The 17,432-nt window shown below is 34.9% G+C and overlaps 1 protein-coding gene across 4 annotated transcripts in view; it reads left to right on the forward strand.

The window, feature by feature from the left end:
* The window catches only part of LOC129271077 (single-stranded DNA-binding protein 3-like), a 58,027-nt gene that overhangs the window by 16,709 nt on the left and 23,886 nt on the right, over window positions 1-17,432 (forward strand). For all 4 annotated transcript variants that reach the window (XM_064106212.1, XM_054908433.2, XM_064106214.1 and 1 more), the window contains exons 5-6: window positions 8,130-8,216; window positions 15,614-15,655. In XM_064106212.1, coding sequence (XP_063962282.1) covers window positions 8,130-8,216; window positions 15,614-15,655 — 129 coding nt within the window. The remainder of the gene's footprint in view (window positions 1-8,129; window positions 8,217-15,613; window positions 15,656-17,432) is intronic.

The following is a 17,432-nucleotide window of genomic DNA, read 5'->3' on the forward strand; positions in this document are numbered from 1 at the left end:
GCGTTTCAGGCTGTAGTGAACCGCATGGATACTGATCTTGAGTTTCCTGGCTATTTCTTGCATGGAGTAGCTAGCCTTCTGTCCTCAAAACTACAATTGACTGATGTGTTTCCAAAGGAAGCTGTCTTGTCTTAGCCATTTTAATTTTGTGACTGACTTCTGACTAAGAAAACTGAATAGGCAAATTGAGTGAAGGTGCACTGGAATAAGTGTAAAAAACTCTGAATAACTTTTGAATTCATGAATTTCAAATTGCACTGTCTACTCCACTTCCATGTATTTTCTTTAAAGAAGGATTAGGCATTTGTCAAGTTCAGATGTTTTTCAGGATAAAGATGCAGATTTACATTAATTAACTGTCTTATGAACAATACTGAGCAACAAATTCTGAGGACATCTGCTGTAACATTCACAAAATATTGGGAAGAATTTCAGAAAAGAACCCCAAACAGAACAATGTTAAAAGAAGTAAGCATTTTTTATAGAATGCCATCTTGATTGGTAGCCTGCCCTCTTTGGCAGCTGCACGTCCCTTAAGAGCTTTGAATTTGTTTGAATCAATGATAAAATGTACACTGGTGTATAGCCTTCACTTTAAAACAAAAATACAGCTGTACTATGAGGCTTAACCTCAGTAAAGTCTACCAAAGTTCGAAAAACACACACTGAAGGCAGGTGTTCCCAAACTTTTGGAGGGGAGTGTACATGTATGTAAATTCACTTTTGTGATCACAAGGGGCTATCTCTTTGAGCAAGGGATCTCTCATTTGTTTCACACGTTAATCCACTTTCGTGATCCCACAAGGCTACATCTATATTCTCTTTTAGATTAGTCTCAATGATCAAGGGCTATTTCATTTGTTTCAGATGTACATGTATGTAAATTCACTTTTGTGATCACAAGGGGCTATCTCTTTGAGCAAGGGATCTCTCATTTGTTTCACATGTTAATCCACTTTCGTGATCCCACAAGGCTACATATAGTCTCTTTTATATTAGTCTCAATGATCAAGGGCTATTTCATTTGTTTCAGATGTACATGTATGTAAATTCACTTTTGTGATCACAAGGGGCTATCCCATGAGCAAGGGATCTCTCATTTGTTTCACATGTTAATCCACTTTCGTGATCCCACAAGGCTACATATATTCTCTTTTAGATTAGTCTCAATGATCAAGGGCTATTTCATTTGTTTCAGATGTACATGTACGTAAATTCACTTTTGTGATCACAAGGGGCTATCTCTTTGAGCAAGGGATCTCTCATTTGTTTCACATGTTAATCCACTTTCGTGATCCCACAAGGCTACATATAGTCTCTTTTAGATTAGTCTCAATGATCAAGGGCTATTTCATTTGTTTCAGATGTACATGTATGTAAATTCACTTTTGTGATCACAAGGGGCTATCTCTTTGAGCAAGGGATCTCTCATTTGTTTCACATGTTAATCCACTTTCGTGATCCCACAAGGCTACATATAGTCTCTTTTAGATTAGTCTCAATGATCAAGGGCTATTTCATTTGTTTTAGATGTACATGTATGTAAATTCACTTTTGTGATCACAAGGGGCTATCTCTTTGAGCAAGGGATCTCTCATTTGTTTCACATGTTAATCCACTTTCGTGATCCCACAAGGCTACATATAGTCTCTTTTATATTAGTCTCAATGATCAAGGGCTATTTCATTTGTTTCAGATGTACATGTATGTAAATTCACTTTTGTGATCACAAGGGGCTATCCCATGAGCAAGGGATCTCTCATTTGTTTCACATGTTAATCCACTTTCGTGATCCCACAAGGCTACATATATTCTCTTTTAGATTAGTCTCAATGATCAAGGGCTATTTCATTTGTTTCAGATGTACATGTACGTAAATTCACTTTTGTGATCACAAGGGGCTATCTCTTTGAGCAAGGGATCTCTCATTTGTTTCACATGTTAATCCACTTTCGTGATCCCACAAGGCTACATATAGTCTCTTTTAGATTAGTCTCAATGATCAAGGGCTATTTCATTTGTTTCAGATGTACATGTATGTAAATTCACTTTTGTGATCACAAGGGGCTATCTCTTTGAGCAAGGGATCTCTCATTTGTTTCACATGTTAATCCACTTTCGTGATCCCACAAGGCTACATATAGTCTCTTTTAGATTAGTCTCAATGATCAAGGGCTATTTCATTTGTTTTAGATGTACATGTATGTAAATTCACTTTTGTGATCACAAGGGGCTATCTCTTTGAGCAAGGGATCTCTCATTTGTTTCACATGTTAATCCACTTTCGTGATCCCACAAGGCTACATATAGTCTCTTTTATATTAGTCTCAATGATCAAGGGCTATTTCATTTGTTTCAGATGTACATGTACGTAAATTCACTTTTGTGATCACAAGGGGCTATCCCATGAGCAAGGGATCTCTCATTTGTTTCACATGTTAATCCACTTTCGTGACCCCACAAGGCTACATATAGTCTCTTTTAGATTAGTCTCAATGTTCGAGGGCTATTTCTTTGTTTCACATGTAAATTTACTTTTGTGATCACACATGAGGGCTATTGTCTCTGAAAAATGGCTCTTTCATTTCTTTCACATTTAAATACACTTTTGTGATCCCACAAGGCTGCTTATAGTCTCTTTGATCAAGGGCGATTTCATTTGTTTCACATGTAAATTCACTTTTGTGATCACACATGAGGGCTATCTATTTTAGGATTAGAGGAATCTCTCATCTCTTTTTCATACAGTAATTCACTTTTGTTATCTCACAGGGCTATATATAGTCTCTTTTGAGCAAGGGCTTTTTCATTTGTTTCACATGTTAATTCACATAAGTGATCCCACAAGGCTATGTCTCTTTGAGCAACATTTACCATCCCTTAATGTAAGACTTTCCAGAGGAGGAATATAATTGGATGAATTTAATGATACTCAATGACCTTTTGTGGGAAACCGGAAAATTTTGGATGAGTCACCAGAGGAGTTTTAATTTTTAAGGTGAATATCAATATTTCCATGTATTCCATGAAAAATTCAGTCATCTTTCGCCTGATGTGACATTATTTAGGTCATCCATGAGAACGGGTAAATTATGATTGATGATCATGTAGAAATCTTGTGTGTGATCTTGGAATTATCCCACTCCAGTGTAGGAAATAACTTATATTTAGGGGGCTACTTTTTCACTTTGGGGCAACTGTTAAATTTTGGGGGCTATTTCTTTTATGAGTTTTTTTTATACATTTTACAACAACAGTGTAGCACTTATTTGGTAAATGAAGATATCATGTGTGTTGTGGCTTAGTGGAGAAGTCTCTGGACTTTGAACCACAAGGTCCGGGGTTCAAATCCCATGGAAGCACTTGCGTCCTTTGGCAAGGCATTTATCTATATTTCCCACTCTCCACCCAGGTGTAGTAAATGGGTACCCGGTAGGAAGGAATTCCTTAAATCCTTGAGCATCCGATCAGGGTTGCTGTGCTAAAACTGGGGTAATATCATGTAGTGCTTAGAAACATTCGTATTATACCACTATATAAATGTTGCATGTTATTATTTTATTCTGCCAGATGTAGAATATTGATGTTCTAAATTTTCCTGAATATACTTTTCAGACTGCAGTTTTTTTACCCTTGACTACCTCCGGAATATACTTCAACCTATTATTTTACAAGTATCTTTTTTTTTGCTCCAGACTGTCTCTCACTCTCTCACTCTCTCTTTAACCCACACTATTTGTTTACCCAAATTTAAGAATTTTAATGCAATCTATAGAACTGAATACTGACAAATTATCATCAGCATTAGCTGGTATGGTTTAAAGATCATTGTATGTATCTTGTAAAATCCGACAGTTTCATCTATTTTTTTTTTTAATCATACACTCTCTGATAGGTATTAATAATGCCTTATGGGTAATTCCATGTACATTTAGGTCTATTATAATTAGAGCCGAGTCATTAAATTTTTTGTTTTTTTCCGGTGACCGCCTGAGATTTTTTTGGCAAAGTCTGGTGGACCGCTAAAATAAAGAACCTACGTAAGAAATTCATTGTCACCAAAGACAATAAAAAATAAATCAATTTAAGGCCTAAATTTTCTTATCTGATACCGTCTTCACACTGGCCTTACACTCCGCTATAGTTCCGGGAAATTCCCGATACTGAAGCGGTGTTGCCTTCAGTGTGAATTCTCTGACTCGCTGTAAACTACCCCAGGATAACCTCGCCTCGCTATAACTCTGCAACAAACTTTTGCTCTTAAACCATGCTAACAGTAGCAGGACATCGCCCCGCGACTGTCGTGTTATTGTAAAGGAACTTCGGTACAACATTGGGATAAACCACTTGTGATTTGTTTACTTACCAATGTATTCTACATCATGTCGGTGGAGATAACTCTTTCTTCGCTGCCTCTTTCTTGTTTTCATTTTCTTAGAGAATGAGTCCTGCTCTTTGACTTTTAGCAAATTACGATATGTTCTCTGCAACTGAAAGATAAATAGCAAAGCATAAAAGAATAGATAGCTCCATAATTGATGTAGTAACTTAAATTGGTCATGTAAATAGTGTAGAGTGGGCAGAGGATTTCAAGCAACCCCACCCTCAAGTTTTCCGGTGTATCAGAGTTGGGTATCTCACGGGGTCACAAGCCTACACGTTTTGTTACGGAGGTCATAAAAATCACCTGTTGCAGTGTGAATGGGTACATGAAATTTATCCCGGGACTATGACAGGATAACTTTTCTACTGTGAATGCATTTATAGAGGGTTTGTAGCGGGTTTATAGCTGTTTTGCCATCCTGTGACAGCACCGGGATAAATTTGAAAACCAGCGTGAAGACGGTATAGATCTAGATATCAAACTTTCACATGATTCTATATTTCTAAACCTTTAATCCACCAGGTAGAATTACGAAAATAATTTTGACACCCAATGTTTTTCTTTATTTTCCACCGGTCTAGAAGAAATTCCACTGGTGACCGGTGTCATCGGTCAGTCGCTCGCTTCGACTCAGCCCTAATTATAATGAACGGGTCTATGCGATAAAATGAAAAAAAAAATGTGTTATGGACACCAATTCTCACAATTTTATTTCAATTTACAAAGTGTGCAAAAAGATGTACTGTGTGCATCATGCCTCATCAACAGTTTTAAGTAATGTATTTGTTAGTTGTATTGACCATATACTTTTGTTATCTTTTTTTCATGTACACGTAAGATAGTGTACTTTGTCATCATACAAGGTATATAGCAAGTAATTTTAGGGTACCGTAATTCAATTCAGTTGATGAATCACAAAGCCAGACCCATCTTACGCACAGGAGACAAGCAGGCCTATGCATCTCTCCTGGGTGTATAGTAAACAATTAGCTACACAGGGAAGATTCCATAGGGAGGGAGGTCACATGGGAGAAGAGCGACTCTGTTTCACCCTTCATTGTGTAGTCTCATTATGTATGCACACTTTCATTCATTCACACAGGCTTCGGTGTACAGAGTCTCCACACATGTGAGCGAACACACAAATTCTTTCCTCACAATAAGTGAATAGAAGTGAATACAAAGAGACACATACATACATGTACACAAACACAGTGAACATACATGGACATATACTCAGTGTGCATGCCCATTGATTTTTGGCAATAGATGTAAACATATATATATATGTTTATGTATATGTGCATCATATATATACTCCTACATATTATTATCAAGAGGCAGACTTAGACCTGTGCTCAAAATTTATCTGCTGATTTTGTGTCAACAAGACTTTGTAACTGAAATGTGCATAAATGAAGTTTTACACTGAGTGCAGACAGTGGGCTTTATACATGTATAGTAGACCTCAGTCCATACATGTATATTTTTTAGGACTTGCAAGAAAATCCAATAGCATGTCATATTGTCCTACAGATAAATGTTCATACATTGTAGATCTATTTGACCCTTTAAGAACTTTTTCAATATGCTAAGCATTTTAATGAATTCCTCCTGAAAATTTTTGTTTCAATTTTTAAGGAAACTGTTTTATAAAATTTTGCTCACAAAGAATAAAAGACAGACTTTAATAGGACCTGCTATTTTTTGCAAAGTGAATATGACAGCCTACAAAACACATGCTTTCATGTAGGGGATACCCATAATCTCACAAATTGAATTTGTTTTTAGAAAAGCTCTATACCCAAGAGTTGGTGTAGTATAGATCTACATAACCATACGATACAAGTGCAGAAAAATTGCATGATTTATTTTGTGCAATCAGAGTCCAGGTTGAAAATTGCCTGAGCAGCTCAGGATTTTTCTTTAGTATTCATTTATGCCAGTGTTTTTTATAGTAATAATAATAATGAAATGTTTTTGTATAGCGCAAAATACATAAGCAAAGTTGCATGTCTCTAAGCAGTCATGATATTGATAATAAATCAAGATCATACTAATAGCAGTAATGATAATAGTAACAACGACAACAACAACAATAATAAGAATAATAATAATAATAATAGTAATGATGATGATGTTTATAATAATAATAATAATATTAATGTTAATAATAATGAAAATAATAATAATAATATTAGTAATAATAATAATGATATTAATAATATTAATAATATTAATAATAATAATGATAATAATAATAATAATGATAATAATGATAATGATAGTAATAATAATAATAATAGAATGGTAATGTCATGGTAAAAATCATTATTATGAATAGTGGTAGTGATACTAATTTTAATAATTTTGATTATTATAATTATGTTACGAATTAAGAAAGACCTTGCTTGTAGTGCCTAATTTAGACCAACTCACCTCTCTATAGCAGCCACTTCCTTTCAATGACTTCTAATATTGATTTTCATGGAAGCATATTATGTGTCAAGAACATATAAAACAGCCAACTGTGTATACTGGCCACATTTGTGTACCCCATGAGTTATCCCAGACAGGTTTTTATGTTACCGGTACTCTATATTTTTTCAAAAGTCTTGAAGTGACTTACAAAATAATAAGCAAGATTGTAATTGGATGTTGATCTTTATTCATGTACTTGTAGATTGCCCCTTTAACTTCTTGTAAAGTTATCTGGATCCAGTAATTCCAGTTCATATTGCTTTTTTCCCATTTCCCTGAAATAATTGCAACTCTCTACAAGTAATGAAATAGGAAGCAATGGAAACCACCTTCGCCAATTGCCACATACTACATTTCCTGTGTTTCTGCTCTTCAACAAAGCTCCGGAACCATTTGAAAGTTCATAATTTTGACATAAAACAAGAATAGGATATGTTTGCGTTTGCGATAAGCATGGTGGTAGCCATTTTCGTAACTTTGAAGTAACATCCATTGAGCCAACAATGAGGTTTATCATAATAGTTAAACAAAGAATTTATTGCTATAATTTTATTTGATAATTCATTCAGGATGTTTTCTTTTAATGCAGTGATTGCTTTAATGTAGTAACAAGGGTTAGAATCCTGAATCTTAACAAATATTAATATTCCAATATACATTTCATGAAAGCCACCAATCCTTTCAGTGGTTTAGGTTCCATCCCACCGCTGCCCCCACGTAAAAGCCGAAGACATTGTGAAGACAAGAAATCACACCATCTTAAAGGGGAAGTTAATCCTAATGAAAAGTTTACTGTAAAAATAATCGAAAAGCTATAAAATATATTGGTAAAGGCTTGAAGAAAATCCATCAAAGATTGATTAGAATTTTAATTATTTGATTTGTGACGTCATATGCGAGCAGCTTCCCCATATATTGTGTTGTAAAAATTAAATGAAACGTAATTTTCTCAAAAAATTGTAAATGGTTTTTATTGTACCATTAACCATTGGCATTGACCATTAGAGGCATTGTCTGACATTGATTTTACTTTTTAAAAATCTGATCTGAGAGGTCCCACTTATCACCAGAGTCAGTGATATATTGAAAAATGAAGCCCAGAAAAAAAAATCGCGTCCGAAAACCATTATTTAGTGCTTTTAAAAAAGTGAAATACAAAGTGACCGGAAACACCATCTTAATTTCGTCACATACACTTAAAAAAAAATTACATGTCTATAAATGCCTTTATCTGTGATTGCAATTTTATTTTCTTTCTGAACAGAGTGCGGCGGGCCCGAACTCAGTCATGGGACAGATCCCCCAAGGAGCAGATGGCATGCCTGGTGGGCCCATGCCAGGTTTCTTTCAGGTAAGAGCCTACCTCTGAGATAATATAGTATACAGGGACTGTCACATCTCCACGTTCTAGCCATCATATTGCAAGTTACTTTACCTGTAATAGCCCCCACCATGTTTTTCCCTTTAATCCCATCTATCGATATCAAGCATTCCAACCTTGATATCAAGAATTGGATTTTATTAACAACACAAATATTGAACTCCAATTCTTCATAAAATGGATCCTATATATGCATTGTTTACTGTCTAGGATGAAGAATACCACATACATATGTTTGAGAATTGTGAAAGTTCATTTGGTATTTTACTCCTGATTTCCACCGTATAACACTCATTGTTGACCTGCATGTACGCTATACTTCTCAGACCATCAACCCACCACTTACCGCTCAAGCGGTCAAAATGCTCTGTAAAAATACAAACACACTGTCACTGACTCATTGGTTTAACACTAGTGGATGAGCAGGCTTTGTGACTTTGCAAATGACAATTGTCCTTTGAGCCAGAGGACAAATATTCTTTGTTTGTCATGTGCTAAATATTCATGTAGATGGGAGAAAATTTACAGTGCTCAGTAATATGATTTGCTGCTGGCTGTAATTTTTAATCATATAATTATAATAAATTATTTTTGTAGTTCCTACTGAAAATATAAATGCATTTGAACAAATGTTTGAATTGAAGATTATGAAAGACAAAAATGAGGTTGATTAAATTAACCCATCAATGATCAGGAGGGTTCATATTGGAGAACTTCTTTTCTTTGGAATTCACTTACAACACATTAATTTTCTTTGTATACACCTTTTTTAACTGTGTGTGTTATCTTGGCACTTATTTACAAATTGTTACCTAAGTTTTTTCTTTCTTTTATGTCACCATGCACACTTATTATGAAATTCTTTCAAATTCCCATTAATTCTACAATCATTGATACATATAATGGTCACACTAATGTTTTGCTAAGGATGATACAAAAAGATAAAATGGTTAAATCTATAATTTTATACCTTGATAATATTATGCACTGGAATTTTACCTAAGTTCAAAGTGTTTTACATACTGTTAACATAGCGAAATGTTCTTTTAAAGCATATCATTTTTGTCTTGCCTGGATAGCAGAGCGAGACTATAGGCGCTGCTTTTCCGACTGCGATTACGGTGACGGTGGCGACAGTGGCGTCGTCAACATTGAAATCTTAACCAAGGTTAAGTTTTTGAAATGTCATCATAACTTGGACCTAGTTCATGAAACTTGGACATAAGGGTAATTGAACATCCTGTGCGCATTTCAGGTGACATGACCAAGTTCAAAGGCCATTTAAGGTCAATGAACTTTGGCCATGTTCGGGGTTATTGTTGAATTGGCATCATAACTTATAAATTTTATGGATCTACACCTGTAGGTAGTTTATGAATCATAGACATAAGGGTAATCAAGTATGAATGATTGTTTTGCAAATGTCTTAGGTCACATGATCATGGTCAAAGGTCAGTTTGGGTCAATGGACATAGGATTTTATTATAATTTATCATTATTTATGAGTGTTTTCTTTTGTGAATAATTATTCAATAGCTGTTTTCAAAGTCAGCACTGCTGCTATATCGAATCACGTAATGCAGGTGAGACTGCCCGAGGCATTCCACTTGTTAAGAGCATATACTGTCGACATAGGGTTGTATCTGTGTTTTATGGTTGCATTTTTCAACAACTTTGTCCATTACAACACCATAATCGATGTAGGCCTATATTTAGAATTAGTTGGCCAAACACATAGGCTTGAATTATGTTTTAGCTACAGTGTTAGCTCTTAATAAATAATTAAAAAAAAAATTAACTAGTGGAAAACAAACATACCAAGCAAAGTGACCTGCTTCACCATCATAAACGCAGATTTTAGTCTTAGTTCCGGAGCCACATTGTATCTCAGTGAATTGAATTTCACTGGCTGGTGATGTAGATGCCTTACCTGGGAAATATATATATATCTGTGGAAAGGTCAGGGGGATAGAAGAATAGAATTGCTTGATATTTGTATTTTGGCTACCCGTTCATAGCGATCAGTTCCAAGCACTTGCATGCGGGATACCTAGATTTTAGTCATACTTCACAAGATAGGTTCAAGAGCAAGAGTAAACCGTCAAGTGGCTTCGTTAATTGGTGAATGTGAATAGGATCTAACAATTCAAGGGAAATTTTTGTTCAGGATCATACTATTTTGTTACTGTAGAAAAATCGTTAAAAGAAAGTCCTTGAAATATAAACCCAAGAATTTAGAAAAATCATATTTAAGAGGAATATGTCCATTTGAGTAATGTTCCCTTTTTTTAGGGGGGAGGGGACTGAATGATGGTAAAAATGTCATGACCCATGTAAATGTTTTCAAAACCTGTATTTGTTTTGTGGTAGAGAGTGTCAGAATATAGATTTACTTGATTATCATTTTTGGGTCAAGTTTTTGCTAGGGGCAGGGATAGGAATCTATGTGCCACACAGTATCTTATGTTGATCCTGCTTCTGCTTGCTTGTTGAACTGTAGCAGACCCCGTTTCAATAAGTTTTTGATGTGATTATGGGTGTGTGATTAGGTTACAAGAAGGTGTCCGATTATGGCCCAATATGAGAGGGTGATAACTTTGCATGGCATATTCATATCCGGACCTCGAGTCAAGAAATGTCAAAGGCCGATTCTTTAACCTGTTATCCTATGTCCGTTGATAGTACCCAGTGCCAAGGCATATAGCACATTGTGAACATGTGGAAGGCATTGTGTTTAGAATCAACATGGATGTCATCATACTGCTCATGGTCATGGTCAAGGCTACTATAATGTATCTCCCTGTTGGAAATTCAGCCATGAACGGAGCTATTCCTTTTGAAAAAGGAGGATGTTTTTTGTCATTGTTGGCTCAGTTCCTGGTCATCTATTGTCTAGTCAAATAGCAGGTTATGTTCTTGGGTTCGTCATATTGTTTCTATCAGGGGATAATTTCATGAAACAAATGGTCAGTTATTGTCATTATATAGGGCCGTTTGCACCAGCCCGAGTTTTCAAATTAGCGCGCTATTTCTGATCCGGCAAATTATCCCTATCTGAACAATCTCAAGATATTTTGTAATGGAGATTCAATTATCGCGCTAGTTCGTAGTCCTTAATCTTGAGATTGCAATCCCAAGTCAACTTGGGATTATTTGCAAAGTAACGCGCTATTTTACAAATTATCCTGCTAATTCGCAGGTGCAGAAGCACACGGGATTATTTATTCACGGCGTCAGACCATAATTCATCGATGCCTCGCTTGAGCAGGATTCGCCCTTCTTGCGATGGTGGAGACGGGGTGTCTTTAATCTCGAGATTAATCGCGAAGAGGGTCGATCGAGTTAAAATCTCGAGATTGAGCAAACTTGGGCTTGTGCAGCACCGCCAATTGACTAAAGTTATAAGCATTTGAAATACTTGGATATGGTTGGCTAAGAATAGGTGAAAACTTTATAAAACACATCCCAGATGTGATTATTTGATTGGTTTTGATAGTGAGTTTAGTGTTTAGTTGGTAATATTATACATGTATTTGTTATCAAAGCGTAATTTTAGGCTTATGTGAATTTAGCCATGATTGATGCATGAACTTGTGTAATAGCTTTTCTGCTATTTCTTTGGCCAAAGTCAGAATTTCTAAAGATAAATTGGTGTTATTGAAAAAAAAAAACATTTCTGTAGAAATAGCATTGGACAGGTATGCATCTTCAGTTCCCTACAGTTTGTACATTGAGCACCACTGATGTTTGGTGGTTTGTAACTCTTGAATTGGTTTTAAGAATTTGTCATTATTTGCTGAAAAGCAAACAATTTTTCTATCAAGGAGGACAGGTCTACTCAGATTGTGAAAAAGTCTTATGTTACAGTCAGCTTTTGCAGTGAAGTATAATTTCAATTTGCTTCAAACATTGTAATTATTATATAACAATGATTTTATTTTTATGGGGTTTTGGTCAGATGACTTAGACAACTATGCATGTATGCACATCCACATTTTCTTAAAAAGAAATTGCTAAATGCTCTTAAAATTTACTTTGTATGTTGCAATGCAAATAATCCCCCACCCGACTACAATTTTTACCCAGCCACCTTCACCAAAGTGACTTTGATCCTCTCCATTATTTAACAACCACATTACTAATTATTAATGCTGATTCTTATATTCAAATATTATTCTTATATTCAAGTCTTAATTTGCTCTGCTTTTTTGCTTTTTAGATTATTTCAACCAAATAGAAAGACACAATCCTGTCTCATTTCCCAATATTAACCCTTTATTAAAGTTCATATGGGCATTTTCACCACAGATGGACACAGAGGCAAAAAAATCAAGTTGATATTCATGTAAAATGCTTTATGTTTTTTAATAAAACAAGACCTGAAGTTTCTGAGACAAATTTTTTTTCCAACTCTGGCAGCCATTTTTTATTTCAAAATGGCTGCCAAAGTATGGATACAAATTAGTGTTGAAAATAGTATATTGATACATATTTTGTTTTGACAGATTTTTAAAGAACAGGTTTGATCATTATGTTTTCGCCTGTGATTTAGCTTGCTATTATAACACTTTTTAAAATCCCACAGAAAGAAACACCAGTAATTCATAATTCATTCATCTGATTAAAAAACATTGATGAAGTATGTGATATGGTATGTAATGTCAGTTACCGAAAACATGAACTTTTTTTTCTCATTTCCTGGAAAAGAGGATATATTATATGAAACTTGGTAGATTTCCTCTCTAGGTAACACCCCTCCCTTCTACACCAAAATTAAAGATTACCATTTAACAATGAAGCCATAGGGTACCATTAAATATATGTAATGTCAGTTACCAAGTGGAAAATGTAATGTCAGTTACCGAGATGTAATGTCAGTTACCATGATAAAATGTTGGTTACCAATATTGAAATGCAAATATGTGGTCAATTTTATGGTGAAGAAATATTGTATACTTGTTATTTAAGTCAAGCCACACCAGAAGGAGCTTGCTATTGACTTTTAAAAGGTATAGTTCACAAGGAATACTATATGAAATTGTTCTGTACATGCACTTACCAAGTACCTAATTGTTTGTATCAGACAATTTTTTGTTTGGTTTGGGGGGGGGGGGGTAGGGGGTACTTTTCCCAACCTATTGCCTAAATCTGCAACATTTTTAAAGCTTAACATTGTGATGAAGGGGATTTCCAGGGTCCCTTTTTTAGTTTCTAGGATTCTTTTGAGCATTGCCTCGCTAAAAGTAAATTCCTGGTTTTTATACCTGTTAGTTGTGTGGATGTGTGATACAATTTTGTTTTTGGTTTACAAGTATAGATGAAAAGTGAAATTTGACAGTTCTGATCAATGTTGCATGGATCTACTAAAACTGTGGTGTTTTTTTCTAATTTACAAATAGTTCAGTTTCAGTTTATAAGCTGGAGTTTATTTTTTGTTGACAGCTTATAAAAGAAATTAGCAAAGAAAAATTATTAAACAAATTATGAAGAGAATTGAAATCCGACAGATATGAACAAGCATTGCTTGCACTGACCAGAATAGAAATCAATAAAACTACATGGAGCCCTGCATGAGATTCGGGGGAGGGGTACATGTAGCCTAGGAGAGGAGACCCTTATTCATTTTTGCCTTTTTTTAGGGGAGGGGGAGGTTGGAGAAGGAAAAGGAATAAAAAGTCAATATAAAACTGATGAATATATTATGGGTGTATAGTCAGAAAAATCCATGTGTACAGTCAATGCAATATTAAATTACTATAGGAAAACATGTAGCTGCTATGACCCCACCCCCCCTCCGAGTAAGTAAAACATACATTTCTTATCTTTTGATAATTAAAAATGTGAAGTATTATGAAACTTTTATGATTTTAAAAAGCCTTACATATAAGTACCAAGAAAATTATGCCTTTGAAAATCATATAGCACTGGTAAATGTTAATGTGTATTGTCAGTTACCGATAAGTAATGATAAAAATGTTCAAATCAAAGAAAGGAATTAAGAAAAAGAAAAAGTTTTTCATTGAAATGTTCCTAAAAACTCGGGTATACTTCCACATCAAGCTCACTTTCATGTGAAGCCCTGCACAGAAGATACTATGCAATGATTCCACACATTTGACTTCCATGTGTTATCTCTATGGCAAATTAAGTGTAATGTCAGTTACCGTAATGTCAGTTACCAGCATGGTTGTGGAAAAATTATCATAGTCCCCAAAAGACAAAAACGAATTTTTAAATATTTTGACACATCTTAACCTAGTAACGGAGGTATATTTACATATTCAAATTATTACTCTATCTACTCAGGGACATGAGATATTTCAATTTTAATGAACACCCTGAAATTGCATGTCCTTTTGCGTAATGTCAGTTACCGACACATTTTTGCTTGCTGATGCGTAAAAAATTGGGTTATATAGGAAAACTTAGTATCAGAGTATACAGCAAGGTTCACTTTATTAACTCTATCAAAAGCAAACTCCCATCATTTGTTGTTCTAGAGATACACACAATGAAAGGTGTGAAAACATTGTGCCGTGTAATGTCAGTTACCGTGAAAATGCCCATCTTGATATAATATAAAAATGACTATGTTTTCGTAATATACATTTTATTGTAGTTCATTTGACTTAAAAAAATAAAATTTGCAATTAACCACGTAATCTCTCATAGTTGTTTATAATAATCCTGATATCCTGAAAAATTCCTGATGTTTTATTTCTGTAGCCTTTGTGTGACTTTGTAAACAAGAATCTAATATAAATCTCTGGTAGGTAGATAAATCACTGAAAAATATGATAATTCAGTTTGAAATATCAGGGACATCCCTTGAGAAGAAGAGTGGATTAAAAATAATCGTGACTTTTTAAACATAGCATACGTAGCATAGATGGAGGAATTCTTTTTTTGACAATCTTCAACCTTTTTTATCTTATGAGATGTGCGATATTTCAGAAAGTCTATATACCCTTAGAATTTCAGGTCAGAATTTTTTGGGGGGCTGGCACGCGACTAGTACACATCTTTCATGCTTAAATACACGAATATGTAGATGATTGGCAAGATGGTAAAACTAAAACTGAATTTCTGCTATTGTCCATTATATTTTTTATTTTTGATAAATTGTTCCCTGTAATTGGGTCTATGATGTTAATTGTTTAAAGTGTTATTATTTGGCGATTGAAATGTTTGGTTACCAAGAGGTGTTTGAACATTTACCCTGCTTAATGTCCCAAGTTCCTAACCTGAATTACTTGAAAATCAAGTTTATTTTGATAACTTCTCCATGCAGTTCGCTAATTCCATGCTTTTTTGCTTTTCTCTCCCTTTTTGCTTCCTGCCACTCAATTGTTGCCATTTTGTAACAGTCGTCTCCTCATCATAATCCTAACATGATGGATGGAAACCAGGTGAGTGGTGCTACATGTACAAAGTTTGTACCATCTTCTAGTTTTGTCTCGTCCTGTGGTGAAACAATAACTCTGTGACATTGTTATCAAGGATTTGTCAATTAGAATTTAGTTTGTTATCTCTTCCTTTTCTGAAACACCAGATTTATTATTTTATGTTTAATGAGAAACTACTTGAAATGAGTTGAGGGTTTGAATTAAATCCATGGCTGGCCGGATGACTCTTGATGCCCCTCTTATTGTTGGCCTTGGTGAGTTGTCTCTCACTTGTGCTATGATAAATGGAAAACTGGCCTTACCCTATAAATATTAAAATTCAAGGCCTGATGAATGAGGATTTTTCAATTAGATCATTATCTCATCTTTTGCTCTGGAAATCGCATCTTGTCGTATGATGCAGTACAAAGCATTATGACAAAGTTCCAAAAGTGTTAAAGATCCAGCAGCTTCATATGGCTGAATATACCAAGGTTTTGGTCCACCACCAATGATGTGTGATAGGTTATCATACCTAATCACATGTATATGTATTTGAGACAGCTTGCAATATTGGTGTTCTCTTTTAATGGTAAAGGCTGTACACCAAGATATGGTGGCAGCGGTGGGATACAATTATGAAAAAAATCAGGGAAGCATTTTATTAAACAAATAGTCTGTGATTTTCACTGTAAGCTACTGAAATCATTGCATCTGATTGGCCAAGAACAAATCATTAGTGAATATCACCGACTTTGCTTCATGAGACACTCTTCAGGTGCGACCCACAAAAGTAATGAAGACTCACTTGGCACTATCTGTGAGGCACTGTATCATCAATTTATTGTGAGAATTTAAAGTTTGGGAATCGAGTACATCCTTTGGGTTCAAGAATGATTACTTTCCTTTCAATATTTTAGTGAGTGATATTATGCTATTTAGTATATAAGTAAATAAATACTCCAATGATAGTCTAATATTTATAAAGGGATTGGTAATAGAAATGAGCTTTACGACATGCCAGAATGATGGAAGTAGGCTTTGAAAAAAAAAAACTCCTGCAAAGCAATCTTGCATTTCCTCTAGTCTTGACTGCTAAGCTCTAGTTTTAAAAGATTTCTTTTTTGGTATACCCTGTACAACAGGATGTGCCTGTGAGAGAGAGAGAGAGAGAGGGATAGGGAGATTGATTTTAAACAATTGGTTTATTAGTTGAATTCATGTTATTATTGTGGGATTGGAACCTCCAAGTTGTTCGTCCGTGAAAGTTTTTTTTTTACCCACTTGGTCTTTTGCTTGTCTTTGATATTAGATTATGAATGCCTTTATTTTCATTTTGACATCTTAATGGCATTGGAATACGGTCAATTTGCTTTGTTTTTACTTATTTGCAATTCATTGTTTGAGTTACTCCAACATTTCAGAATCAGACTTAACTGTGACATGGCTGGTATGTACATTGTACAGATTCCTCTGACCTGGCTTACAAAATGTTAGTTTCCTCGACTCGATGACAAAACATAAAACAAGCCTTTACTCTTTTCTTGTCCTTTGTGAGATAAAAGTGCACAATGGGTGTGTAACCAGAAGTGACTTAATTTCATTCATAGTATTTTGCCAACCAACCCATGACCGCAATTAAAAAGTGCAGGGATGAGCAGAGCACTTGGCGGTGTGGCCTTGGATTCCTATATAAGAAGTGACCTTTTGACCCCTGTGGTTATGTCAATAACATGCCTAGAATAGAGTAGGAGGCTGCGTATATTCCCGATTGATTAAGGAATAAAAGATCATTTTGAAT

Source organism: Lytechinus pictus, chromosome 11 (assembly GCF_037042905.1).
Source record: "Lytechinus pictus isolate F3 Inbred chromosome 11, Lp3.0, whole genome shotgun sequence".
Classification (NCBI taxonomy): Eukaryota; Metazoa; Echinodermata; class Echinoidea; order Temnopleuroida; family Toxopneustidae; genus Lytechinus; species Lytechinus pictus.